At 38.5% G+C, this 27,492-nt stretch overlaps 1 protein-coding gene across 4 annotated transcripts in view; it reads right to left on the bottom strand.

The window, feature by feature from the left end:
* zc3h7a (zinc finger CCCH-type containing 7A) overlaps positions 1–27,492 on the bottom strand; it is a 37,561-nt gene that overhangs the window by 4,063 nt on the left and 6,006 nt on the right. For 2 of the 4 annotated variants that reach the window (XM_062049969.1, XM_062049968.1), the window contains exons 2-22: positions 26,610–26,715; positions 19,203–19,242; positions 18,901–19,104; positions 14,980–15,138; positions 12,297–12,377; positions 11,241–11,294; positions 11,133–11,169; positions 10,715–11,037; positions 10,397–10,649; positions 10,291–10,319; positions 10,076–10,220; positions 9,836–9,994; positions 7,436–7,641; positions 7,165–7,265; positions 6,903–7,084; positions 4,496–4,569; positions 3,377–3,507; positions 1,633–1,738; positions 1,460–1,568; positions 1,253–1,386; positions 1,011–1,201 (exon numbers count right to left, since the gene is read on the bottom strand). In XM_062049969.1, the coding sequence (XP_061905953.1) occupies positions 1,011–1,201; positions 1,253–1,386; positions 1,460–1,568; positions 1,633–1,738; positions 3,377–3,507; positions 4,496–4,569; positions 6,903–7,084; positions 7,165–7,265; positions 7,436–7,641; positions 9,836–9,994; positions 10,076–10,220; positions 10,291–10,319; positions 10,397–10,649; positions 10,715–11,037; positions 11,133–11,169; positions 11,241–11,294; positions 12,297–12,377; positions 14,980–15,138; positions 18,901–19,104; positions 19,203–19,242; positions 26,610–26,677 (2,786 nt within the window). In that variant the 5' untranslated portion in view covers positions 26,678–26,715. Of the gene's footprint in view, positions 1–1,010; positions 1,202–1,252; positions 1,387–1,459; positions 1,569–1,632; positions 1,739–3,376; positions 3,508–4,495; positions 4,570–6,902; positions 7,085–7,164; positions 7,266–7,435; positions 7,642–9,835; positions 9,995–10,075; positions 10,221–10,290; positions 10,320–10,396; positions 10,650–10,714; positions 11,038–11,132; positions 11,170–11,240; positions 11,295–12,296; positions 12,378–14,979; positions 15,139–18,900; positions 19,105–19,202; positions 19,243–26,609; positions 26,716–26,997; positions 27,251–27,492 lie in introns of those variants that run through there. The other 2 variants (XM_062049966.1, XM_062049967.1) reach the window with 2 other exon arrangements.

Here is a 27,492-nt window from a genome sequence, read left to right as displayed (position 1 = left end):
TCTATCTATCTATCTATCTATATATATATATATATATATATATATATATATATATATATATATATATATATATATATATATATATATATATATACATATATATATATATATATATATACATATATATATATATATACATATATATATATATATATATATACATATATATATATATATACATATATATATATATATATATATATATATATATATATATATATATACATATATATATATATATATATATATATATATATATATATATACATACATACATGTATATATATATACACATATATATATACATACATATACATACATATATATATATATACATATATATATAATAAGGGATTTACAAGGAATTATGTACTGTATATGTGTGTGTGTGTATATATATATATATATATATATATATATATATATATATATATATATATATATATATATATACACACACACACACACACATATACAGTACATAATTCCCTGTAAATCCCTTATGATGTTTTGGGCCTCAAAAAGGCCCAAAACGTCATAAGGGACCCATCTCACCCAGGACATAAACTTTTTGAACTGCTGCCCTCGGGCAGGAGATACAGGATAATAAAATGCTGGACAAACAGATTTAAAAACACTTTTTACCCGAAAGCAATAGTGTCGCGAACACAAGACAAGAATGACTGTGCATGTGAGCTGTGTGCTTGGTATTTTTATGTATTTTTATCTATGTATCTATGTTCTTATGTGTTAATTATGAATTTGCACTAAATTGTTTTTGCTTACAATTTTGTTGTACAATGTACAATGACAATAAAGATATATTCTATTCTATTCTATTCTATTGGTCATTATGGTTGTACTTGAAGAGCCAAGTTTTTTGTGAATTGGTACTTGGTTAAAAAAAAGTTAGAGGACCACTGATTCAGATAACTTGCACATCCATTACCACTATGATTTCATGCAGAACTTTGCAGGTTTAGACCTGAAGGCATTCTTCTACAACTCACCTTTCACAGACTCTAAAAGTACCAGTGGGGAAGCGATACTGCCAGCGGTTCTGGTCGTCCTCAGAGTTAAAAACCCGGTCTTTGTGTTTTTCCGAGGTGATGTGCTGCTCCCACTGCTTCTCGCTGTTGCAGTTCTTACCGCACAGCCAGCAGTGATTGCCGTCCTGCAGGAAGCGCACACAGAGACCATCCTACTTATTGGTTTACTGACCTGACTCTAATGGCGATGCCAAGGAGCTCACCAGTTCTTCCACATAGTCCGTAGGCATGTGGATCTGCTTGCCGTTCTCCTTCACGGAGTTACTGGCGCCCTCCTCGCCCCAGCCCGGCTTCTGAGACAGCAGCCACTGGTCGTAAAGCTGATCCATGTCGGCAACTGCAGGAGCGTGTGATGTGATTTCTTCGTGTCGCTTTAGGTGCTAATTGAATTGTTGGGGGACAAAACTCACTGTTGCTTTCCTTCATGAAGCTCCAAAGATCTCTTTCCTCCACGCTGTGTGCAAACGAGCAGTTGCCGACGTACTGGCACTTCTTGCCGGCTGCTATGTGCATGCAAATCTGCGGGGAGAACAAATAAACACTTAGTATTTAGGGCACCTGTTGTTTTTAGTCAGGCGTGTACCTCAAACTGAGCCGGGATAGGCTTTTTGGTAGGAAGGGGTCTGACTATTGTCCATTTTTTCCTTTCCACGGAGCTTACCAGCACCACACGCTTGTCTTTGGCCCACCTGCAACAAAAAGCATGGGGTTCCAGATGAGCATTCGCTGATACTCGTCACTTCCTGTCCATGCGTCAAACAGAGAAGAACAAAAGCTAACACAAATAACAGAAGAAATGAACAAATTAAAAAGATGGTTTGACAAAAACAGACTATCTTTGAATCTCAGTAAAACTAAAATAATGTTATTTGGTAACAGTAGAAGGGAAAGTCAAACACAAACACAAATAGACGGAGTAGACATTGAAAGGGTAAAAGAAAACCAATTTTTGGGTGTAATAATAAATTGAACTGGAAACCTCATGTAAAAAATATACAACATAAAGTAGGAAGAAACACGTCAATAATGAATAAAGCAAAACATGTCCTGGACCAAAAATCACTTCATATTCCTTACTGCTCACTAGTGTTACATATCTGAGTTATTGTGTAGGAATATGGGGAAATAACTACAAAAGTACACTTCATTCACTGACTGTCAGAATAATTGTATCTAAGTTATCACACAACTTTGTGTTACATTGAGTTCAGCTCGCCCTGCGAGAGGACAAAAGCTGTCTTTGATCCTACCAAGCAAAAGGCTTGTAAAACTCCACTGTGTAGGATGGGGAGCGACATGAGGGTGTCTGTTTCTTTGATGTATTGTAATCCACAGGAAGATATTGTCTTGACCCGAGTTCTACAAAGCGGAGAGGAAGCAGGACCTGACGCAAGCTCCAGGCACCTTTTCTTTCAACTGTTTTACGACCTTTTCTTTTAACTGTTTTGTAACCAAAGGCGAAGGCTGTTTACGACCCCCCTTCCTTAGAAACAGCTGTTGCCATGTAATCAGGGAAAGTCCAAATAAAAGAGGAGGCGTACAATCTTTCGTCAGAGCGTGGGACGACACTGTCCAAGGGTACAGTGTCTACGCGTTTCTCCTCAATTGAGCTAAATTGAATTCTGTCTCTGTTTAATTCCTTGCTTCTTGTCTTGTTTAATAAATGTCATCAGTGTTTGAACCTGACACTAACAGTGTTACAAAAAAGATAAATTAGAATAATACGTAATGTTGGATATGGAGAACATACAAACCTTTTATACATTGAATCACAAATATTGAAATTCAACGATTTGGTGCATTTGCAAACAGCTAAAATTATGTGCAAAGAAAACTATAATCTGCTACCCAAGAATGTACAACAATTCTTCTCAACAAAAGAGGATAAATATAAACTTAGAGAAAAATATAATTTAAAACATGTGTATGCTTGTACAACACTTCAGCATATCTGTATGGTGAATTAAATTTTGGAATGGATTAACCAAAGAAATCAAACAAAGCACCAATATGTTACAGTTTAAGAGACTGTTCAAACTACAAGTGTTCACAAAGTACACAGAACAATAATTATGATGAACATCTTGAACTTTTTTTTTTCCTTTTAGATAAATATTATGTATTTAATATTAATTATTTATTTAGTCACTGTTCTGTTACAGAGAACAAGGAAATGGGATAACATTGCTATGGTATGAAAAGGGATAGGATTAAATAAGCTCAGCTACTTTCGATTCCTTTTCAGACATGTAATGAAACAACTAGAAATATGTGATGCATTACATTGTATCGTATGCATGTTCCAAATAAACTGAAACTGAACTTACGTGTGTCTTGCTTTGGCTGAGCAATACTTTTTGTTCTTGTCGGCTTCACTAAGTTGGCCGTTTCTCCAACACTGGCTACAAACAAACATTATCTTCAGATTGGGAGGCCCAAACCTCTTCTGACTCGGAGGCTGAAGATGACATTGGAAGGAAAGGTCTCAGTGACAAAAGTTACACAAACATCAATCCTGATGACAATTAGAGGTGGGGAAAATCGATTTCTAGATGCATCGCAAAAAGTAATGCAGATAGTTCTAAAATTTGGCTCACTGCAGCGAGCGACCTCACCGAGAGATTCAACAAGCTGCTTTATTATGTTCCAGATTTGCACACATTTCCATTAATTTAACACATGTGATGGGAACTAATTTAACTGTTTCTTGCTACAAATGCAGTTTTTAAAAGTTGCAAGTGATAAGTGCTTATTTTGTGAAACAAAAATAAATGTAAAACTTCATCAATATACAAGTACAGGCCAAAAGTTTGGACACACCTTCTCCTCATTCAATGTGTTTTCTTTATTTTCATGACTATTTACATTGTAGATTGTCACTGAAGGCATCAAAACTATGAATGAACATGTGGAGTTATGTATTTAACAAAAAAAAGGTAAAATAACTGAAAACATGTTTTATATTCAAGTTTCTTCAAAATAGCCACCCCTTTGCGCTGATTACTGCATTGCACACTCTTGGCATTCTCTCAAATAGATGGTTTTCACTTCACAGGTGTGCTTGAAGCTCATCGAGAGAATGCCAAGAGTGTGCAAAACAGTAATCAGAGGAAAGGGTGGCTATTTTGATGAAACTAGAATATAAAACATGTTTTCAGTTATTTCACCTTTTTTTTTAAAATAGTTATTAAGTACAGAACTCCACGTGTTTATTCATGGTTTTGATGCCTTCAGTGACAATCTACAATGTAAATAGTCATGAAAATAAAGAAAACGCATGGAATGAGAAGGTGTGTCCAAACGTTTAGCCTGTACTGTTGTACATAAATTAAAGATGCATCAATAATCGATTATTAATCGAATCGCAGCGCCTGAATCATAATTGAATCGTGAGGTGCCCAAAGATTCCCACCTCTAATGACATTGTTGATGACGTACAGTCCTACCTGGGTGCCACGCAGTGCTTTGTTTGCGTTCCAAAATATAGTGGCCTCTTGAACAATGCTTTCATGAGTAATACCTGCATTAAAGGCAATAGAAAGGTTGAATTGAATCAAATGATCTTTGCTGAGGCAGAAAAATGGATACATGAGACTGAAAAAGTGTACAGTATCTTGCAAATCAATAATGTAGAGAGTAATCCTGGGTATACTTTAAAATAGTCAGTGTAGAGCAGTTTATATTTACTATGCAGTGAGAATGAGACAACACTAGGCCTGGGCCGATAATGCATTTTTGCTGGACGATATATTGTCCCACAAATGATTGCAGACAAACAATATTATTGACCAAGTTAAGCACTTATGTAATCATTATGTATAATAATACAAGTATTGCTTTGGAATGCAATAAACTTTCATTTCTCATTACCAGTATTTTTATCAATTGTAATTGGAAAATTAATAACTTAATTACCCTAAATAAGTTAAACGGAAAAAAGGACTTAATGTTTGTTAGCACTTCAATAAATATTGAACATCTTAAAGTGCAGTTTCTTCCCCAGTGGGAAAAACTGGGTTTGGGTGGGGTTTTTTTTAACTTTCAAACAAACTCAGGACCTGGGTTCAATCCCGGGCTCATGATCTTTCTGTGTGGAGTTTGCATGTTCTCCCCGTGACTGCGTGGGTTCCCTCTGGGTACTCCGGCTTCCTCCCACCTCCAAAGATATGCACCTGGGGATAGGTTGATTGGCAACACTAAATTGGCCCTAGTGTGTGAATATGAGTGTGAATGTTGTCTATCTGTGTTGGCCCTGTGATGAGGTGGCGACTTGTCCAGGGTGTACCCCGCCTTCCGCCCGAATGCAGCAGAGATAGGCTCCAGCACCTCGCCGGAAACCAAACGGGACAAGCGGTAGAAAATGGATGGATGGATGGATGGATGGATGGATGGATGGATGATGGGTTCAACTTGCTCACTCCTTTGAAGCCAAAATATTCCCCCACCGGACATTTGGCATTGCAATCATCTTTTTTACTCCTAACTCTTACTATCTTGCGGTGTTTCTCTCTAGCGACTAGCAAGGCTCTCTGTGTGTGTAAGATATCCACGGAGACAAAGATTGTGGATGACTATGTATAGGTATCGAATTGAGGTACCGGGTACTTTTTTTTTTTAACACCGACCAAATCCTGCCAGTCTTCCTGGGCACCGATTATTGTAAAATCCAAAAGGTGCCATCATGTTTCAGTACCTGGGTTGCGCGTGACATTACGCACGGTTGCCGACTCAGCCGCACTTGCACTTCGGCACTTGGTAATCACTCCAGCAGCACTGAGAGCGAACTCGAGGTATGGTTGCGATTTTCAATACAAACAAAAAAATTACTTAAAACTAGAGATGCCGATAAATGCTTTAAAATGTAATATCGGAAATTATCGGTATTGGTTTAAAAATTATCGGTATCGGTTTCAAAAAGTAAAATTTTTGACTTTTTAAAACGCCGCTGTGTACACGGACGTAGGGAGAAGTACAGAGCGCCAATAAACCTTAAAGGCACTGCCTTTGCGTGCCGGCCCAGTCACATAATATCTACGGCTTTTCACACACACAAGTGAATGCAAGCATACTTGGTCAACAGCCATACAGGTCACACTGAGGGTAGCCGTATAAACAACTTTAACACTGTTACAACTATGCGCCACACTGTGAACCCACACCAAACAAGAATGACAAACACATTTCGGGAGAACATCCGCACCGTAACACAACAGAACAAATACCAGAACCCCTTGCAGCACTAACTCTACAACCCCCGCTACCCACCTCAACCTCCTCATGCTCTCTCAGGGAGAGCATGTCCCAAATTCCAAGCTGCTGTTTTGAGGCATGATTAAAAAAATAATGCACTTTGTGACTTCAATAATAAATATGGCAGTGCCACGTTGGCATTTTTTTCCATAATTTGAGTTGATTTATTTTGGAAAACCTTGTTACATTGTTTAATGCATCCAGCGGGGCATCACAACAAAATTAGGCATAATAATGTGTTAATTCCACGACTGTATATATCGGTATCGGAATCGGTAATTAAGAGTTGGACAATATCGGAATATCGGCAAAAAAGCCATTATCGGACATCTCTACTTACAATCATTCTAAATTTAGGGCATTCACACACAATTTCTACAGAAACTATATTTTGGAGTTTAAGACGATGATGCACAAAGTAAACCCTCTGGCTCCCTGTTTTAAACCAAAAATTTAAGAAAACAGACACACACGGATATAGCAATTTAAGAAGTTAATTTTCATTTATCGTTCCATTAATTGATTTTGATGGAAATTGATTGACTCAGCCCAGGCCTAGTTAACAGTAATTATTGTCTAAACACATTGGCAACACAACCTTACCACATTCCTGCTGCATCATCCAGACCTTCAGTTCAATAAGGCTGTGAGCGTAAAAGCAGTCGTCCTCCCTCACGCAGCCGTATCGGACTTCGTGTCGACACAGGTCAAGTTGGCAAAGGGGGTTTAACATTCGGACTTTGGAGTAGCGGACTGTATTGTCTTTTAAAATGTGGACCAGGCACCTGCGTGACAAACACGGTGACTAAGTCACGGAACCCTCAAACGCTAATAATGCCAGTGGCTACATTTGTCAAATACTTACTTATGTTTCTCAAAGTCATGCCTTGTCTCGGGGTGAGAGCAACGGGATGGGTCGTTTTTGTTCTTTTTGCTGATTATTCTGGGTTTGTGGTCAAAACACACCTGCGGATGGAAAAGATCTTGGCAGTTAATATATGAGCTGCACTCTGCCTGCTGCTATCGCACAGGAACACACATTCTACATGATGAATCACAACATGGGAAGATAACACTGCTATCCGGCAAGGCTCCTTCACAAAGCACACGGTCAAAAGTAAAGCTCCAATACTCACTCCGCATAGGAACACAAATATTTCTGGGTGCTCTTGCAAGATCTTCGGCACTGACAACTTCATGGTGAAGTTAGACCCGAAGGGATCAAAGAGATGCTCCCGGGAAATAAAGCCTTTTCGCTCCAGGGTCCAAACATCCAACTCCTCCTGACAGTATGCAAAGGTGCAGTGGCCGGGATAGAGGCAGTCTTTACCTACGGCCACCTCTGTAACGCAGACATGTTCATCATGAGATAAAACGACAGCAAAGAATGAAATAAATGATGTCACAAATGTAGTTCCGGTCACAAGTTTACGAGCACTCATAGTTCCGGTCCTGCACTACCCCATCTGTGCGAAATTAGTGCAGCAACATCTGGTAAAAATAGAAGTTCTGCGTAATTGTGGCGGACCGTCAGAGCTGGTGGAATTGTACATCGTCTCCACAGCCACAATGCAAAGGCACTGTTTAAACAGTAGGTAATCCTGACCCAGCATAAAAAAATAGTATAGAGAGGTAATCCTGACCCAGCATAAAATAAAAATAGAAGAGAAAACTAGAAAATTCCCGTGGACATTTTGATGGGCCTGCTATCTGTGCCGTGGACTTCTGGTCGGAGGTCGCTGGAAGCCGGCGTACTTTTAAAGTGTCCGAATCCGTGAGTTTTAGGTGTAACTGTACAAATTGAGCTAAAGAGCAAGCCTAAAACGTTAGCATCCTAACACTTAGCATTACAGATGTCCGATAATATTGGCCTGCCGATATTATCGGCCGATAAATGCTTTAAAATGTAATATCGGAAATTATCGGTATCTTTTTTTTTGTTTTTTTTGTTTTTATTAAATCAACATAAAAAGCACAAGGTACACTTACAATTAGTGCACCAACCCCAAAAACCTCCCTCCCCCATTTACACTCATTCACACAAAAGGGTTGTTTCTTTCTGTTATTAATATTCTGGGGCCGTACTTATCAAGCTTCTTAGAATTACTCCTAAGAAGTCTGCTAAGAGTTGACTTAAGAGTAAATAAATTCTTCGCTGAAAGCTGCACTTAAAAGTTAGTTATCAAGCGTCTTACTCACATTTTCAGCGAAGTGTAGGACTGAATCTTAAGTGTCACACTCAGAGCTGAATTACGACATTACTATGTGCCGTAAACGGAATTTTAGGTGACGTAATTTCTGTGTCCATAGAAATGACCAATCACGGAAGGGAATCCGTTGTCTAAGAATAAAGAAATATCTTGGAAATATTCAAGTGGACAATGGGAGTGTATATTTTGACAAACTACAAAATAATACAAAACAAACTAGTCCCCGCCGGCACTCACGCTACCGCTCCCTCTCTTCTATCGCCCACACACTCACTGACGTCACTCACCTCACGGCCACACACATACGCTACTGTCATAACATTTTCTTTCCAATTCATTAATTAGGCAACTAATTTGAAACTGGTGTGGGTGGCTCTATATATACTAGCCCACTGCAGACACATGCAGAAATCAACAAGGAATCGAAAAGTATTAAATCTGTGACAAAAATAATATCCGCTCTGTCTAAACGATACCGTTTGATCAGCTGCTCGTCATCAAAAAAAAACAACATTGTTCCGTTCCCTGAACGTTCGCGCACGTCTCTCTCGCCTCAGTGCCATCCCCTGCTGGCAACTCCTAACCACTTAAGACACCTCTGAAGGTCTCTTAAATATCGTGGGGAGTAGGAGTGATTCTTAGACTTAAGAACGTTGATAAAAAGCTTTTATTCTTAAGTTTGAGAGTAGGACTAAATTTCGCAAATTCTCAGGACTTAAGTGTAAAATGGCACTCTAAGAAGCTTGATAAGTACGGCCCCTGGTTCCTACTTTATGTATCAATTTATATCAATACAGTCTGCAAGGGATACAGTCCGTAAGCACATATGATTGTGCGTGCTGCTGGTCCACTAATAGTACTAACCTTTAACAGTTAATTTTACTCATTTTCATTTATTACTAGTTTCTATGTAATGTATGAGCAAATTCCAAGCTGCTGTTTTGAGGCATGTTAAAAAAAATAATGCACTTTGTGACTTCAATAATAAATATGGCAGTGCCATGTTGGGACTTTTTTCCATAACTTGAGTTGAAGTTGTTCTCTTATTTTGGTAAACCTTGGGAAGATTTTGCAAATTTGGTAAATAATCAACCCAAAAATGTATATTTTGTTGTTTTCTTACTGTACCGAAAATTAACCGAACCGTGACCTCTAAACCAAGGTACGTACCGAACCGAAATGTTTGTGTACCGTTATACCCCTAATTATCATCCATCCTGGAATCAGAAATTCAATATGAGTGTATAAAAACTTTGGCTCAAACAAGTTCTCTAAGCATCCGTTCAGTATGTGCCACTAACAAAGAAGTGCTAATAGAACTTGTACCTTTGCAAATGTAATAAGGCCCGGCATATTGTGTTTTTGTTGGTCTGGGTCGTATGAGCTTCCATGTTTTATCGGGTGAACGATTCATTCGGCCCAGCAGAGTGTCCTTTTTGCACTTGTGCTCTTCGCTATGGAGCGTGTAGTCCAACACGCCAGGACCTGTTGGCAACAAAGAGCACAATTCAGATTTAAAAAAGTGTTGTCTACTATCACCTCATGCGAGTCACACACACGTCCCACCTGTTTTGACGTAGCACACTGAACACGCCTGTTTAAATTCATGCTTTTCAGTTAAGGGGTTTTTTGCCACGTCCGGGGTGGCGGGTGGACCCTTCACTTCTGGCATTCCCACAGCCATTCCCATTGGACTTTCAGTGTTGCTAATCTGTGGAAGAAAAAAAAAAAATTCAATAAAGAAATGTGTAAACTCGCACAGTCGCACGTGTTACAGTCACCTGTGGCATGAATGAACTTGCAGAATAATCTGGAAATCAGAAGGAAGACACAAGTGAGCGTCATCTTAGTGCTACACATGCATGATGATACAGAAAACAACCATACCGTTTCTAAAGTCTGACAAGGAAAGGTTATCCAGGGCGTCCAAGGGTTGGGATAGAGTGTCGAAAGGGTTCATCCTGAAATAGGAAGTAGACCCTGATTGGTGATAGAGGGGGGGCAGATTCACGGTGCACTGCTCGGAGCTGGAGCGCAGATAGGAGTTGATGGGAGGAAGCATGAGCAATGGGTTTGTCAGGGAGCTGACTGAGGCGATACTGTTTGGCAAAGAAATGGGTGCCTTCACTGTTCGCATGACCTAAACAGAGAGAAAACAGGTTGTTGGACGTTTAATGTGGCAGAGTGTCGCTTCCACTCACTAACCATGGATTTGTTATGACCGGCTTGGTCCAGCAGGTCATCCAGGTCGTCGCCGATAATATCCGTCTCAAAGTCTTGAGTGGAATTGAGCAACGAGTGGGGCTTACTAGTCCGGCAGCCATTCATAAACATGGAGACGGAGCGGGGGGCGGATGAGGGCACAGACTTGGAGAGTGATTCAAAGCCCGGGGGCTCACGGGGGATGATAGTGTTGGTGAGTGGAAGCTCATCCACTGCTGTGTCATTAAGCGGCGGCTGCACGACAACCGGAGGTTGAATCGGACCAGGAACAAAAACACTGCTTTCTGGGACCAATGGAGGCACTTCTGGAACACACATTCATTTTATCATCGTTAAACAGAGTTCTCTTGTGGCAGTCTCAACAATAAATATGTACATATTCTGGTGTTTTGACTCTTACCAATATCTATATCTTCAACTGAGGAGTTTTGCGATGCCTAAAGGAATGCAGAGGAAAAAGTCCTTGAAATGATTAATTCTTTAAAAACATGAACATTGTTTCTTATACCTTGTCACAGGCGGCATCCTGATAACTCGATCCACGCAAAACATTCAAGGCTGGCTGCAAAAATAAAATTAAGATATCTACTTCAGCAGGGTATGCGAGTTCAAGTGTAATAATAAAATAGGAGCACATGATAGACAGATAATTATCTGGCTGTTATGAGGAATTATGACGCCACACTAATAAATCTGATAACAAAAAAACAACAACTCCGATAACAGATATTAACCCTTGTGTAATGTTCATATTGTTGTTACTCAGCCAGCGTTTGTGGGTCTGATAGACCCTTTGCATTTTGTGGCTTTTATGTTAAAATACTGAACAGATGTTTACCTTATCCCAATAAACTTTTGTTAAAATACTGAACAGATGTTTACCTTATCCCAATAAACATCTGTTCAGTATTTTAACATAAAAAAGTTTGATAGTGAGGCATTAAAAGCCACAAAATGCAACGGGTCCATCAGACCCACAAACGCTGGCTGAGTAACAACAATATGAACGTTGCACGGAAAATTTCTCTGCCAGTTTCTGCATCCCACAGGGATTCTTCTTTTGTGTTTCTGCACCTGCGGTTCCCACACAAGGTTGCAACGTTGTTTGTCAACACTGTCTGCTCTCATTTTCTCGCACATTTGACCCTCTGATGTTCTGTGTAACCTGCACTCTGTCCTCCTCCTGTCTAGGCCTGCTGTGTGTGTGTGTGTGTGTGTGTGTGTGTGTGTGTGTGTGTGTGTGTGTGTGTGTGTGTGTGTGTGTGTGTGTGTGTGTGTGTGGTACACAGAACATCAATTTCCACACTTCTAGTAGCCCTGGGTACAGTGGACCCCGACATCTTATATGTAATATAAATGTGGTGTGTGGTCATTAAATATGTATTCTGATATATGTTCTTCACAGAAAATGAGCCAAAGTCAGTGAGTCTCAGTTTGAAAAATAAATTAATTGCATCATTTTTCTTTTAATAAAAAATTAAAACGGGTCCCACAGACCCAAACACCACACAAGGGTTAAAAAGATATCCAATGAGGCAAGAGGGTATGGGGTGTTGACACGCACCTTACTCCTGACATAAGCTTTACGGATTTTCAATCCTAATATATTGGCAAGGTCCTGAGTCAGCTGTATAACACTGGGATCCTGGGGGGGAACCAACACAAGGAGAGAAGACGTTATTTCACAACAGAACTTGACAAGTCATGATGATGCGATTGCTCCTCGTATTATTAATTATTAAGGATAACTTCCACCGAGAACCGTATGAACAAACACTCGGGACTAGAAAACTCTAGTCATGTTGTGTTATTAAGCAATGGTAAAACTTAAAGGGCATATGTGTGCAGAGCAGAGATATGTGGCTTTTCTTAATGTATGCACTTTGACTTCAATAAATGTAGTTTCATACATTTATTTGTGGCAGACGCCAACCCCAACGCCACAGATAGATTGCAGTCCTGTGAGAAACACTTAAATGGATGCAAATGTTGTATTGTTTTAAAACATAAATCCTTCGAACTTAATGGAGGTTTTGCGCTGTTTCTAGTTTCATTTAGTTTTGCCTTGTTTTTATCTGCGGTCTTTACAATTAATGACCCCGGGTAGGAAAAATTATTGATTCTAAGACGCATCATAATTTTGATAATGGACATATGTACAAATATGGATTATTTACATATTTACATATGTTGAATAAAGTAATAGAGATGGTTCTAAAATGTGGTATTAGTAGTCTGTTTGGTTCTAACTAACCATGGGAGAACTATTAGCCAATATTCTCTTAATGGCTAGCACGGACACGCGGAGGAGGGAGGCTAAACTAGGTAGAATGTGAAATAGTGAAACAAGAAAAGACTAAAGGCCTTGTACATTTCAACAGAAGGCTAATAGGAACAATGTTACAGCAGAGTAACCAGCTGAGATAATAATAAGTCAAGAGAAATAATGTCCGTACAGTGCGGCAGCCGACTGGCAACACTTTCAGCCTTAGATATGGATGAGCAGGTAGACGACACACATCTTTAAGCCGCAAGTTTATGGCGGCTGTGGACAAAGTGTTTGACATTCTGTTGATTTTGAAGGTACAAAAATTAAATCAAGGATGCCCGCTTGCCAAGTAGGGACTTTTATTTATTTTTTCACTTAGCAGGCTACAACAGCTCTCACGTACTGTAGCTATTATATATATATATATATATATATATATATATATATATATATATATATATATATATATATATATATATATATATATATATATATATATATATATATATATATATATATATATATATATATATATATATATATATATATATATATATATATATATATATATATATGCGCTGGGAACATAAACATCCAAAAACTGGAAATGACGCAATACAGCATACAGTACTAACCAAAGGAGGAGCCTTGGAGACATAATAGTAACACTATTAACAATTAAATGTAATACATTCACAATAAGTCATAGACAATATATTAAGACTATAAAATATAATATTAAAGCTTTACAAATTGAGGTGCCCAATGATTCCCACCTCTAATAATGACACTGTAGCTGACACTGTGTTTATATATTGTGCATAATGATGGAGTACACTGCAAAAACTGAAATCTAAGTAAGATTAAATATCTCAAATAAGAGTGATATTTGGTTATTTTCTGTCTGATAAAATAATTCTTCTCACTAAGCAGATTTTATGTTAAGAGTGTTTTACTTGTTTTAAGGGTTTTGGTCCTAAATGATCTCAGTAAGATATTACAGCTTGTTGCTGATATTTGATGACCTATATTGAGTAAAACATGCTTGAAACTAGAATATCAACTGTTGCAAAGCTGCGTCATCAACACTCACAAGTATAAAACTACTTTTTTAAAGTAATAATTTCTTATTTCAAGCATGAAAAAAACAAAACATGACTTTGACACAATTGTGTCTCATATTTAAAACGGATGACAGCCAAACGGACTTTGCAGTTTTATTTTCAATGAAACAAGAGAAAAGATTACAGTAAACGGACAGTTATTATTTAAACATTTCACATGTGACATTTCAAACTATTCTGAACAGAAATAGTTCATGCACATTCAGATTAATTCTTCAAAATTACAATTAAAAATGTTTTGGCCGGGGGCCGGGCTGTATATATGCTGATGTCATGTTATCGATGGAAAAATGCATTTTAGACCATATGATTTGCCTGAGCGGCTAGTAGACCCTGAGAGTAACAAGCAGTTGCCTTGTTGCCTTTCAATTAAGAACAATAAATTAGTTTTTAGTATAAGTTTGCTGGTTTCAAGAAATGTAATGCCTAGTCAAGATAATAGCACTAGCATCTACTTCATTTAAGAATATTTTTCAACATATTGAGCAAAAAGGTCTCTTTTTTTGTTCTACCAAGAAAAGTGCACTTGTTATTAGTGAGAATATACTTATTTTAAGGTATTTTTGGGTTCATTGAAGTTAGCTAATTGTACTTGTTTTGGAAAGTTGACAAGCCAAATTTTCTTCTTCTATTGGCAGATAATTTTGCTTAGTTCAAATAAAACACCCCTAACTTTTGTATTTTTTTTCTTGTTTTTGAACACTGACTTTTTGCAGTGTAAAAAGGATCTCATCAGCGAAAAGACCTCTGCCAATACCACCACTTTCATTTCAAGCAAACAGTTTTGTCAAAAGCGTAGCTGTTTTCTTCTCTTTCATTTTACTCTTTCCATCACCTGGAAGGTTTTATCTTACCTGAGGCACAGCTAGAGAACATTTGGCCACAACTTCGTAGGCCTCTTGATGTCTCCCCATTTCCTTTAGCGACTTTGCTTTTCTGTACAGAGCTTTGTAGTTGCCATCATTCAACTGAAGGGCCTTTTCACAGTCTTCTAACGCTTGGTCATATAGTCCCTGGGAAAGGAAAAACAAATACCCCGGTGTTAGACAGTGACTCTTATCTGTTGTAGATAAGAGTGTGCATTTATCGCCTTCTAAATCAATGCAATAAGAGCCATTGCAGAAAGAAAAACAGGTTGCTCTTTACTTAAGTAGTTTGCCTGTGACCTCTAACGTTGCCGTGTTAAAAAAGTAATGAACACATCTGGCGCTTTTTGGTCAAGACCATGTCCAGTGACACATTCTTGGCAGTAAAGTTAGAACTCTTGCCTAACAAAAAGGCCTCACCCACTCCATGCACTGGCATGCCGCGAAATATAATGCCATGCGTTATCAGGGCGTAACAGCTTTTTCAATAAAGAATCTGTACGATAACGAGAACTATGGAGTTCACATTAAGTGACGGACAGGAAGTATAATTACCCATAGTCACGCGTCTACACTGTAAACGAACACAGAAAACTAGGCCGTTTTACATTTCGCATTGTTCCCTTAAAAGGGTACTGCACTTTTTTTGGAATTTTGCCAATCAATCACAATTATTATGCAAGACATTAAATCAATTAGATCAAAAGTCTGCTTACAATAGAGGCTATGGGAGCCGTTCAATTCTGCCTATAGAGCCCCTAAAAAAACATCCAAACACCTCCGTTAGGGTTTTATATACATGATGTAGGTATATGTGTTATGTAGTAACGGGCACATTTATAATAACATTTAATATTTACGTATTTTAGTCATTTTAAGCATACGTGTCGCCTTAATTCCAAAAATGCATCACAAAGTTTGCTTTTTTTTCTTCTTTACTGAATATTACTCACTGCAGACTTTATGAGAGCTAACAAACATAATAAAACATAATTTTGTAACGTATAAGGTCTGCTGAAACAAGCGCTTTTTGTGTCGTTCTCGCCAGTTCCAGGTCCTAAATGGTGGTCAAAGTGTCCCAACTTGTCATATTATATTCTCAGCCAGGGTATCCTTTAAATGTAAACGACCATGGCGCAATGCCACGGCAAGATTACTGCCACCACACCTTGAAAATAATTTTTTTCTTTCTTATTTTTTGTCATTAAATGTTTTTTTTAACATGAAAACAAATTTAATTGATGTACCGTATGAATGGATATACTGTCTATAGCAGGGGTCACCAACCTTTTTGAAACCAAGAGCTACTTCTTGGGTACTGATTAATGCAAAGGGCTACCAGTTTGATACACACTTAAATAAATTACCAGAAATAGCCAATTTGCTCAATTCACCTTTAACTCTATGTTATTATTAATATTTAATGATATTTATCTTTGTGGAAACACTGATCATCTTAATGATTTCTCACAATAAATATATGTAGAAACAGATAAATATCAATATACAACACTTTATTTTTATATTTTCTCTAAGTGCACATTTTTCTTGTGAAATCACAATATCCCATTTTAACTAGCTTGCCACTAACATTTTTTAACAAATCATGAATTACTTTGCACCATGTTTGTACAAATAATAACTCATGTAAAATACAAAAGTTAACTCTCAAATTTTGAAATAAATCATGTCACACTTTGAACTGGACACCAAATATGTTATCTGTTTCTTTGTCAGTTAGTGAAGACCAAGTCTTTAAAATATTTTCTTGGATTTTCAAATTCTATTTGAGTTTTGTCTCTCTTAGAATTAAAAATGTTGTGCAAAGCGAGACCAGCTTGCTAGTAAATAAATACAATTTAAAAAATAGAGGCAGCTCACTGGTAAGTGCTGCTATGTGAGCTATTTTTAGAACAGGCCAGCGGGCGACTCATCTGGTCCTTACGGGCTACCTGGTGCCCGCGGGCACCGCGTTGGTGGCCCCTGGTCTATAGTCTATTATTTGCATACTGTTGGCTATAATAAGCTTGAAAAAACAACTCAAATATTATAAAAATGTTCATTGCTTTATTTTGAGAAAAAAAAATGCATCATGAGTTGCGCACCTAAACGAGTTGACACCTGGCAAAAGTAAGGAGAGAAAGTTGAGGAGAAAGGTATTTTAAGTTAATTAATGCATTTTGTGTTCAATCAAGTGTAAACTACCCTAACTCTTTTGACATTACTACCGACAATAACCTCCGTTTGGACATTGCCGTGTGGAGTGTGCATTAGTCTTAGTGCATGTGTTGTTTTCTCCGGACAGTCTAGTTTCTTCTCATATTCCAAAAATATGCATGTTATCGTCATTGGAGACTGTAAATTGTCCATAGATATGAATGTTAGAGTGAATGATTCTCTATCTGTGCACTGCGATTGGACATGCTAATTTGAGTTAGCTTGTCTATGAGCTCGTCTATTGTAAGTTAGCATCAAGCTAGCGGCATTACAGCTCAACCTTTATCCTGCATAATTGTATTGATTTTTTCGGTTTACTCCAAATTATATTATTCATTTAACGTGATTCCTACATGTATGTGCACTTCATGTGTATATATAATGTACTCTCTTTAGTGTGGTTATTCTTTACAATAAAGTCACTGTAAAACTATCAACAAAACACCTAGTTATTTTTTTCCAAGTCTAACTCAAAGGACAGTTTACATATTTGGCAAACTAAATTGCAACAATAAAGTATAGCCCGAGTTATCTTTTAAAATAAGCAGCAGCAATTAAAACTGCATTAAACAAAGAGCACAGTCTAACAAGTAAAATTATTAGTGTTAAAGCTGATTGTGATTCTTTTGATGTAAGAAAAACTATTAATATTAATATCATTAATGGAATTATTAACTACTTACACCAATATTTGTTTTTAAATATACATAAAACATTTGTTTAACCTTATACTGTATAGTGGCAATCAAGGGGAAACCCTGCTCAGCCATCTACTTTCCAGGTGAGATGCATGATTTATGATCTACAATAAAGTTACAGGGAGCAGGGAAGCGAGGAAACAGCAGACCACCCGATGATGTAAACATAGGAAGACACGGAAGTGATTGTGTCAGCGCTATAGTTTGTCTGCGTTGGCGCTTAAAATAACAATATTAACAATACTTGGTTAATATTCAAGTTATAATATGTAAATTAAGTATTGTTGGCGCTTTTTGAATGGGTATTTATTGGATTGTATGGGCGGAATAGTGGAGCTCCCATTGGCTCCGCTGTAAGCACACTTTTATTTATGTTTATTTCATATTTAGAATACATGAAAAAAAATCCATTCACCGTCATGTCTTTCATAATGATTCCCCAAAAAGTGCAGTTCCCCTCAACAAGGTAACACTGCTTTATGGGTTTATTCAATCAAGGCAAAGAGTACCAGGTGCATTTTTATGATCTATTCTTTAAGTATTTCCCCACAAATATTTGATTCAAGTATCATTCATATATATTAAGATATTCATAAAGAGGTGGAATTTTTTTTGGAGGTACTGACCACTATTTAGGGAATTATTTTTGGATAGTTACTATGAGAATGTTTTTTTTTTTTTTAACTAGACATAGTCAAGACAACACAAGAAAAGTTTTAAGACCTACTTGACCAGCTGAGTTCATTCTTAAACACTTTCATTAATTAGAAATTAAATTCAAGCAATGAATTCATAATAAAATTACTCAACATTCCTTTAGCCTTCAACACACGAATGGAACAAGTGGAATTAAGAACAATGCTGGCAGCATTCCATTTAGCTGAGGCAGATTTTGATTTTCCTGATTGGCAAGTATGAACATTCACGGCCAGTGAACAAGAGCCATTGAGTAGTATTTGCCAACTCATGGTGTATCAAACCAAGACAAACTTACCGGAACAATGCTTAAGTATGAGGCAGCTCTATTTGCATAAAGCTTTTCCCGTAACCCTTTCGCCACATAGATATCCTCCGAGTCGGCGTAGTCGGCTACATTCAAGGCTTCAGTGTACATTTCAATAGATTTTGTCCAGTCGCCTTCTCTAAACACGTCATTTCCTTCCCCAAAAAGATTCCAAATCAGATCTTTAACGAACACCTGAAACAAAAAGCCGTACAAACATGTTTAATGAAAAAAAAAACTCAACACATAAAAAAAAAAAGGCTTAATATTGTGAAAATATGTACATTACTTACCTCATATTGATCTGAACTCCCAGGATACGGTAGGGTTGATCTACAGGGGAAAAGAATAGTCACATGATAAATATTTCCCCTGATAAATCAGCAGCACACACATGTATTCATAATACCAACTTTAATTTAGTACATCATATTCTAAAAAGGTTTCGCCATTATTATGCGTGTACGTTTAAGGTGAGAGTTTTTCTGCACGTGGCTGGTATTGGCTGCCAAACCAGAAGAATCCCTGATGACTAGAACTTCTAATCACAGCTTTATAGTTTATAGTGTCCAGTGTTTCCCATAAACTGCCAAGATACCTGTGGCGGTGGGGGCGTGGCTATGGGCGTGGTCAACATGACACCATCAAGTATTTGCATAATTTACTACAATGATATGATTTTCTCTAAAAAGGCTCAAAAAATGTATACCGTATTTCCTTGAATTGGCGCCGGGAATATAGTATTCGCCTGCTTAGAATTACAGCCGGGTCAAACTCGTTTCGCAAAATAATTAGCGCATGCTTGGCATTTCCGCCGGGTCAAATATGAGTCATCAAATGACTCCCGCCTCCTGGTGGTAGAGGGCGCTAGTGATCCTTCTTGCGACTACCAGTACTGCAGGAGACAGGTACTGCAGAAGAAGACAACAAGCAGCAAGCATGAGCAGCAATTGTTTGTTTGCACTTTTAACATGGAGGATTACATATCTAAAATAAAACAGTTTTCTAAACTGGACTTTCAATCGAAGCAGGAGGTAATAATTAAAGGAATATCTCCAGAGACTTTTAAAATTGAAGAAAGGTAAGAAAGACTGCCTTTGATCAGAAGCAGCTGCACATGGACCCATTTACAAGTAAAGGTAAGATCATAATAAAGTTTTTTTTTATTAAATGTGCTTTTCATGATAATGTATGCGCCGGAGTGAGAAGAGGTTTTAAAATAATTAGCGCATGCTTGCCCATTCCGCATGGTTTTGGTAACCGCAGGAGTGAGAAGAGGTTTTAAATTAATTAGCGCCCCTGCGGCTATTCAAGGAAATACGGTACTTACTAATTAATAATAACAGTTTTGTTTTAAACGTCCATCCATCCATTTTACAATATAATTACAACACTTTATGTACATATTTATATACAGATTTGAACAATAAGTTATTTACTGAAATATATTTATTAATTGTGGTTCTTACAAAAAATATATCTTATAAAATATAAAAGCTAAAATGTCTCTTAAAGCTCTGCCCCTTTAATTAGTGCATACTAAATAATTTAACTTTAGCCTACTACTACAACCATATTATTTACCAGCAACATAAAGTGAAACAGAGGCAGAGGTGTCCTGCCACAGTCAGTAACAAATAAACAGAAAACAGTAGTGGTCAAATACAAATAAGGCAACAAGAGAAGTATCCTACACTTCTCTTTTGTAAAGTAAATCTGAACAGCCTATATGGGCATCTACATCAACTATATGATTTGCCTGAGAAGCTGGACAGGACAAAAAAAACTGAAAAAAACAACAACTTTTTTTTTTTATTTGTAGCGGACGTAATTCTTTCGTGGCGGGCCGCCACAAATAAATGAATGTGTGGGAAACACTGATGTCATCACGATACCAGAATTTCAGTAGTCAATACCGATTTTATCGATATATATTGGTAGTTTCTTTGCAGACTAGGGCTGGGCGATATATCAAATATACTCGATATATCGGGGGTTTGTCTCTGTGCGATATAGAAAATGACTATATCGTGATATTAGAGTATACGTCCTCACGCAGTTGCTTTTAGCGGCGGGCATTACATTACAGGCATTTCTCACTCTCTTGTCTCTCCTTCTCACAGAGACATACTGTAAAACAAGCGCACCTTCTTACATACGTCACATACTGTCGCGGATGCAACGTCACACGCCGTCGCGGAGCAGAGAGGTAGCGGCATGTTAACGTTAGCTGTGGTGCTAGCGGTGTGGTAACAAATGAAGGAAGAATGAATTCCCAAGAAACACAGCAGGGAGTCCATCGTCTGGCGGTGGTTTGGCTTCAAGCGGGAAGATGTTTTACAAGTATGCGGCAAAAGCGCTGCTACAAAAAGTAGCATTACTTCTAATGTGTAGCACCATTTGAAAAGTCACCCGCTAGAGAATGAAGAGTGCTTGAAACTCCACATGTCAACATCTCCGTTCGGTGCCACACCAACAAAATGCCCAAACAACCATTTCCACATAAACACCGTATGAAACAAATAGTCAACAACAGAAGGAGATTACGTCCGCAGGAACCTACCACATAGCGAAGGACATACACTATTTGATTTCCTATTATGCAGCTCATTTTTATTTGACAGTTATTGAAATATCTTGTGTGACATCATGCACAAAAGTGCACTTTATTTGTTTTAAACTGTTGTAGTGGCGTTCTGTACAAAAAGTGCACTTTAATTTAGTGTTGTTTTGATATGTCATCTTAGTGACATCATGCACAAAAGTGCACTCATAGCTTGTTTTAAAATGTCTCTGACAATCTTGCACTTTCGGTTTTGAAATGACATGAATGTTTGTGCCACTGCTTAATAACTGTTTAATAAATACAGTTTTGGTACATTGACTTAGTTGTGATTTCCCTCTCTGCATGAAAGTTTAAAATGAGCGTATATTAATGCAGTATGAACAACAATGTTTTAATGTAGACACATAGAATCATCATACTGCTGTGATTATATGCATCAAGTGTTCATTCAAGGCTAAGGCAAAATATCTAGATATATATCGTGTATCGTGACATGGCCTAAAAATATTGAGATATTAATAAAAGACCATATCGCCCAGCCCTAATGCAGACTATTTAAAAAAATAACAAATACTAAATTATTCTCTGGCTGTGGCACTTTTTCCCCCCCTGGAACCTCAGTAACTCCCGCCCAGCGCACCTTACTTCCTAAGGAAGATTGACACACCTAGCAAAACATGGCTAATGCTTAACGAGAGCAAGAGGTTTGTTCTTAAGAAAAGACAAGTGTTGTCAGTATTTTGGTTTTTCTGCGACAGGCGTGAAATAAATGACTGCACACGGCAAAGTTTATTTCAAAAAAGAACGCAGCACGACAAACTTACACCTGCATCTCAAACCGAAGCCTGCGGTCGAGTGCGGGTTAATGAAACTCTTTACCAGGCAAACAAGACGGTAACAACAAGCAAACTCCCGCTAAAAAGCAGCTCACTGCGGTGGAATCATTGACACAAAGTACCATGTATGATGGTCAGTGTTTTGGTGTAACATGGCACGCTTCTTTTGACGTGGGTTTTATGTAAACATGTCAGCGTCAGAAGCACAGCAAGTTCAATGCAGGAAATATTTTACTAATTAAAGCAACAACCAGCACTAAACACAAAAATGAACTCGCTATCAAACAGAAAGAGGCAACATCACATGACACACGTACCAAAAAACACATACACACTACTAATAACAATGAGGGAACCAATCAATGATTGAAGTGACAAGCTTGACCTTGCAATTATGGAGGTTATTAGTGTTTTTATCACGATATCACGATATAAGTTAGAACTTCACGCTACTTTATATTAGAGATGGCAACAGCGGAGGCTGAATGTCCCATAACAAGAAGATAGAGAAAAAGAAGAAACTTAACAACGGTGTCGGCACGGACTACAATGGCAGACGGGCGCACATTTTCAGGACTTATGCAGATCCAAAATACACAGCAGATACCAGAAGGTAAGAAAAGTTGATTTTGATTCATTTTGCGAAACACGCCAGGTAATATGTCTGCTAATAGGTCAAATCAAATCAAATCAACTTTATTTATAAAGCACATTTAAAGTTTACCACAGGGGTAGCCAAAGTGCTGTACAATGGGCAGGTTAAAAGATAATACGAGAACCGAGCAAACACAACACAACACAAACAGAACACAATAAAAAATAAATAAATAAAATAAATAAAACATAAAAAGAGGTTCACAGCAGGTGTATTATGGGGCGCCATTGCAGGACGGATATCACTCAGTGTTAAAAGCCATGGAATAAAAGTATGTTTTTAAGAGAGATTTAAAAACAGGAAGAGAGGAGGCTTGTCTAACACTAAGAGGTAGGTCGTTCCAGAGCTTGGGAGCAGCAGCGGCGAAAGCTCTGTCACCTCTAAGCTTCAGCCTAGGTGCCATTTTGCGGTCCTTATACACACCATAATAATACTCGTATGTTGAAGCACAGTACATCTGACTACGGTAGCCATAATGCTCCGACAATCCATCAAGCGGTGCGGCTTCTTAGCTTACCTACGTCGTACTAAAACATTTTGACCGATTTTTGAGCGCCGTGTGTAATGTCTATATTCTCAACGGGACATTTAAAGTTTTGGTGTTGTTTATTCGTGTCATCTTGCAGTCTACACGTATATCTTATGTGTGACTGCCATCTACTGGTCACAGTTATCGTTACACCATGTTTCAAATAAAATAGCTTCGAGGTCGGTAAGCACAACCAGAATTATTCCGTACATTAGGCGCACCGGGTTATAAGGCGCACTGTCGCTTTTTGAGAAAATTAAAGTATTTTAAGTGCGCCTTATAGTCCTGAAAATACGGTAAGGCTGAAGCAATCGAGCTTGTCTCAGAACCAGCCAATGAGGTGTCAAGTTTGAAGTCTGACCACCAGGTGTGCCGTCACACACACACACACAAGCACCTGACCACCAGGTGTTACATCACACACACTAGCACCTAACCACCAGTTGTACAGTCGCACACACTAGCACGTGACCACCAGGTGTGACGTCACACACGCTAGCACCTGACCACCAGTTGTACAGTCGCACACAATAGCACGTGACCACCAGGTGTGACGTCACACACGCTAGCACCTGACCACCAGTTGTACAGTCGCACACAATAGCACGTGACCACCAGGTGTGACGTCACACACGCTAGCACCTGACCACCAGTTGTACAGTCGCACACAATAGCACGTGACCACCAGGTGTGACACAACACACACGAGCACCTGACCACCAGGTGTTATGTCAAAACATGTCACAATCAAGCGGCCCGCTAGAGTTCCTGGACGGCCGCTGCACCATCTGAGCCACACCGCCCTATATATACACTAGTAATATATGAGGAATTATGATACTGGTAAATCTAATAACATTAAAAAAAAAAAAGCTTCTATAATCGATTAAAAAAACAGCGTTTGAGAGCGATGCAGTGTAGTTCCACATTACCACAAACATAGTAGGTTTATTGTTCAGGTAATAATGCAGCATTGGGTATAGTATTATCCTGACAAAGTCAGATTGTTGTCACACAGGACCTGTACCAGCTCCTAATAATTATTCCCGTCTGTTTATGGTATTCATCCAGCCGTCACTTTTCTATCCTGCTCATTCTCAGAGTCACGGGCCATGTCTTCAGGCAAGAGGCAGAGTTTCGAGGAAAAGAAAAGTGTTGACAGTGGTTTAGCTTTTTAGCAAAAGACGTGACTGCACACTGCAAAGTTTGTTTAAAAAAAGACAGCAGAACAACAAATTTATTCCAGCATCTGATTTCGAGGCGTTGAGCTGAGTGCGGGAAATGCAACTTTTTACGAGGCGAACAAGACCGTAACAAGCAACAAAAAACTAGCGCTAAAAATTAGCAAGGTACCATCCATGTCTGATGAAAAAGATGCACAATAGAAAACGATCACTAAAGTGGTCGCTCGGCACGTAGCTAAAGATGATACAGTTGTAAAAGCCTCTTTTTATCCACCCTTTAAAAAAGGAGTTGTTTTTATTTGCATGCAATAATACGCTACATTTTTGTTTACAGAAGTATTAAGGCAAAAGCTTTGCCTTCCATTGGCAGCTCTATATTGAATAATTGTATTAAATTAGGACAATGCATATTGTCCCATGTATGAGCAAAAGCATCACAGTAAATATGCCAAAATGAGGTACAACAGCTAAAATAATCTTAGTTTTTGAAAAATTATTTTAGACTTGGACAAAATTTAATGATCCACAAGGGAAATTGTTCCACACAACTAGTAGTTTTTGATATAAAAAAAAAGAAAAGCTTGTTTTGAATTATCTGTCATTTTTAATCATTATATATGAATGTGTGTGAATGCTTGTCTATCTGTGTTGTCCCTGCGATGAGGTGGCGACTTGTCCAGGGTGTACCCTGCCAAAAGGAACGAGCGGTAGAAAAAGCATCCTGGATGATGCCAGTCACCCTTTGCATACCGTTATCAGTAGCCAGAGGAGCCTGTTCAGTGCTAGACTGCTTCATCCCAAGTGCAGGACTAACAGACTAAAAAACTCCTTTGTCCCACACGCCATTAGACTGTACAACTCCTCTCTGGGGGGGAGGGGGGTACTAGGATGACAGGGGATACAAAACAATAACAGTGCAACACTTTTTCATAACATGGTCACTACTACCTAGTTTCTCTTGTGATATTCTTATTTGACTGTGATATTTTTATTCTCATTGTTGCTTTATATTTTTATTCTTATTGTAATATTTTTCTATTTTGTTTCCATTTATACCCCCATTATTTACTTTTTTTTGCCAATATATTTTCTTGAATTTTACAGTTAAAATCACATTTAACAGTCATACTTCGCTCACGCAAATCCTTCATACAGGCACACATCCACTCATACACACTCACATGCACACTTGAGGAGAGAGGTGCACTTGAACTTTAACAACTCAAGGTTTACAGTATATACATTAGAAAAAATACCCAGATATTGTATATATATCCATCCCTCCCGCTCTGGCTCAGGATCAGCAGGCTATCCAGACCATAGCAAGATGGATGAATATTCCTCGGCATCAAGGATCCTCAGGAAGTGATCACAAGATCACCTCCCGAGGACCTCTCCACCGTTCACACTTAAAAAAGAAAAAGAAAGTCACAGGGCTTGATCAGATGCAAAACAATACAAAATAAAAAAAGCACAAAAAAAAAAAAAGAAGAAGCAAGAAAACCGTGACAAAACCATATCAAAAGTGACACAAAAAAAACAATAGTAGTGTAGGATCAATACAAAAAATAATAATAAAAAAGGAATACAACTACAAAAAAGATGGCAGGTTTTTTTTTATACTTTTTAAATTCGATCTCAATTCTGTACACTGCTGCTGGAAATTTAATTTTCCTGAGGGAACTCTCCTGAAGGAATCAATAAAGTACTATCTTTCTTAAATAAATGGATGGACGGATGGATGGTTTCGTCGAAAATTAGGGAAAATCTCGGGAAAAATCGCCCAATCAAATTTTTTGCGAACATTTTTTATATTTAGGCCATATTGCCTGAACCTAGCTTATACGCCGGCGGAACCTGTCGCCTTGGGCACATTTAGATGGCATCAAACACCGACTGTGAAGCTCTGGCACATTATGTTGATACTCACTCTATAAACTTCAGACCTTTCTCGATCTCCTGCGAGCGACTCATCCTGTCCAGACGCGCTCCGGACATGACGGTGTTCTCCGCGACCCGCCGCTGGCTGTCAGTGCCTGAGAGGAGGAAACAGAGCAAAAGAAAATCAGGCTTTTTATTCATCGCTGGAGGAGAGCCTTCTATTTCACTTCACCAACAACAGTCACTTTCATCCTGCTGACTTCTTTCTCTTTCCTTTCATGCCTAGGACTTCCCCCCCCCCTGTGTAATGGTGACGTCATACAAACACACCGGAAGTGTTACATTGAGAGCTAATGGCATCTTGCTAGTTAGCTAGCGAGGGGGGAAACAACGTGTCCTTATCGTTACGTATAATGTAGGGAATAAAAAACGCCTACCCAATGTTTGGAACATTACACGCATCATTTCACCCCACACTTGGAGCATATTACAGCATTAAAAAGCCGAGAAATAGGGGGGGGTGTGACGTTAGCTTTTCGGACGGGTTACGCTCGTCCTGTTGGCTACCACATTTTGACTTTGTTCAGGCAGACGTTTTGGGCTGACAAACTAGCAGAAAGAGTTGCTCTTGGTCACTACGACATGATGACGTCAGGGTCGGGCCGGTGTGGCGAGAAGTTTGACGGCGGGAGGAGGGCACAGGAGGGCTCGTACGTGGACGTGTCCGATGATGGGTGCATGACATTTAGCACACGTGTGGATGTATTTACGCTTAGCTTAGCACATTTGTTTCCCACACTTTGCTACATAAACAGACTAAATAGTTAATATGTCGCTAGCGGGGTGAAGTATGGAGGAAGTGACACAGTCCCAAGTTGAACTACTTTCCCCTGCGTAGACAATAGCCACTTCTTCTTCGTCTTGTTTGTATA

The sequence above is a fragment of the Entelurus aequoreus genome, linkage group LG06, assembly GCF_033978785.1.
Source record: "Entelurus aequoreus isolate RoL-2023_Sb linkage group LG06, RoL_Eaeq_v1.1, whole genome shotgun sequence".
Lineage (NCBI taxonomy): Eukaryota > Metazoa > Chordata > Actinopteri > Syngnathiformes > Syngnathidae > Entelurus > Entelurus aequoreus.
This window is presented reverse-complemented; position numbering and strand designations above follow the sequence as displayed.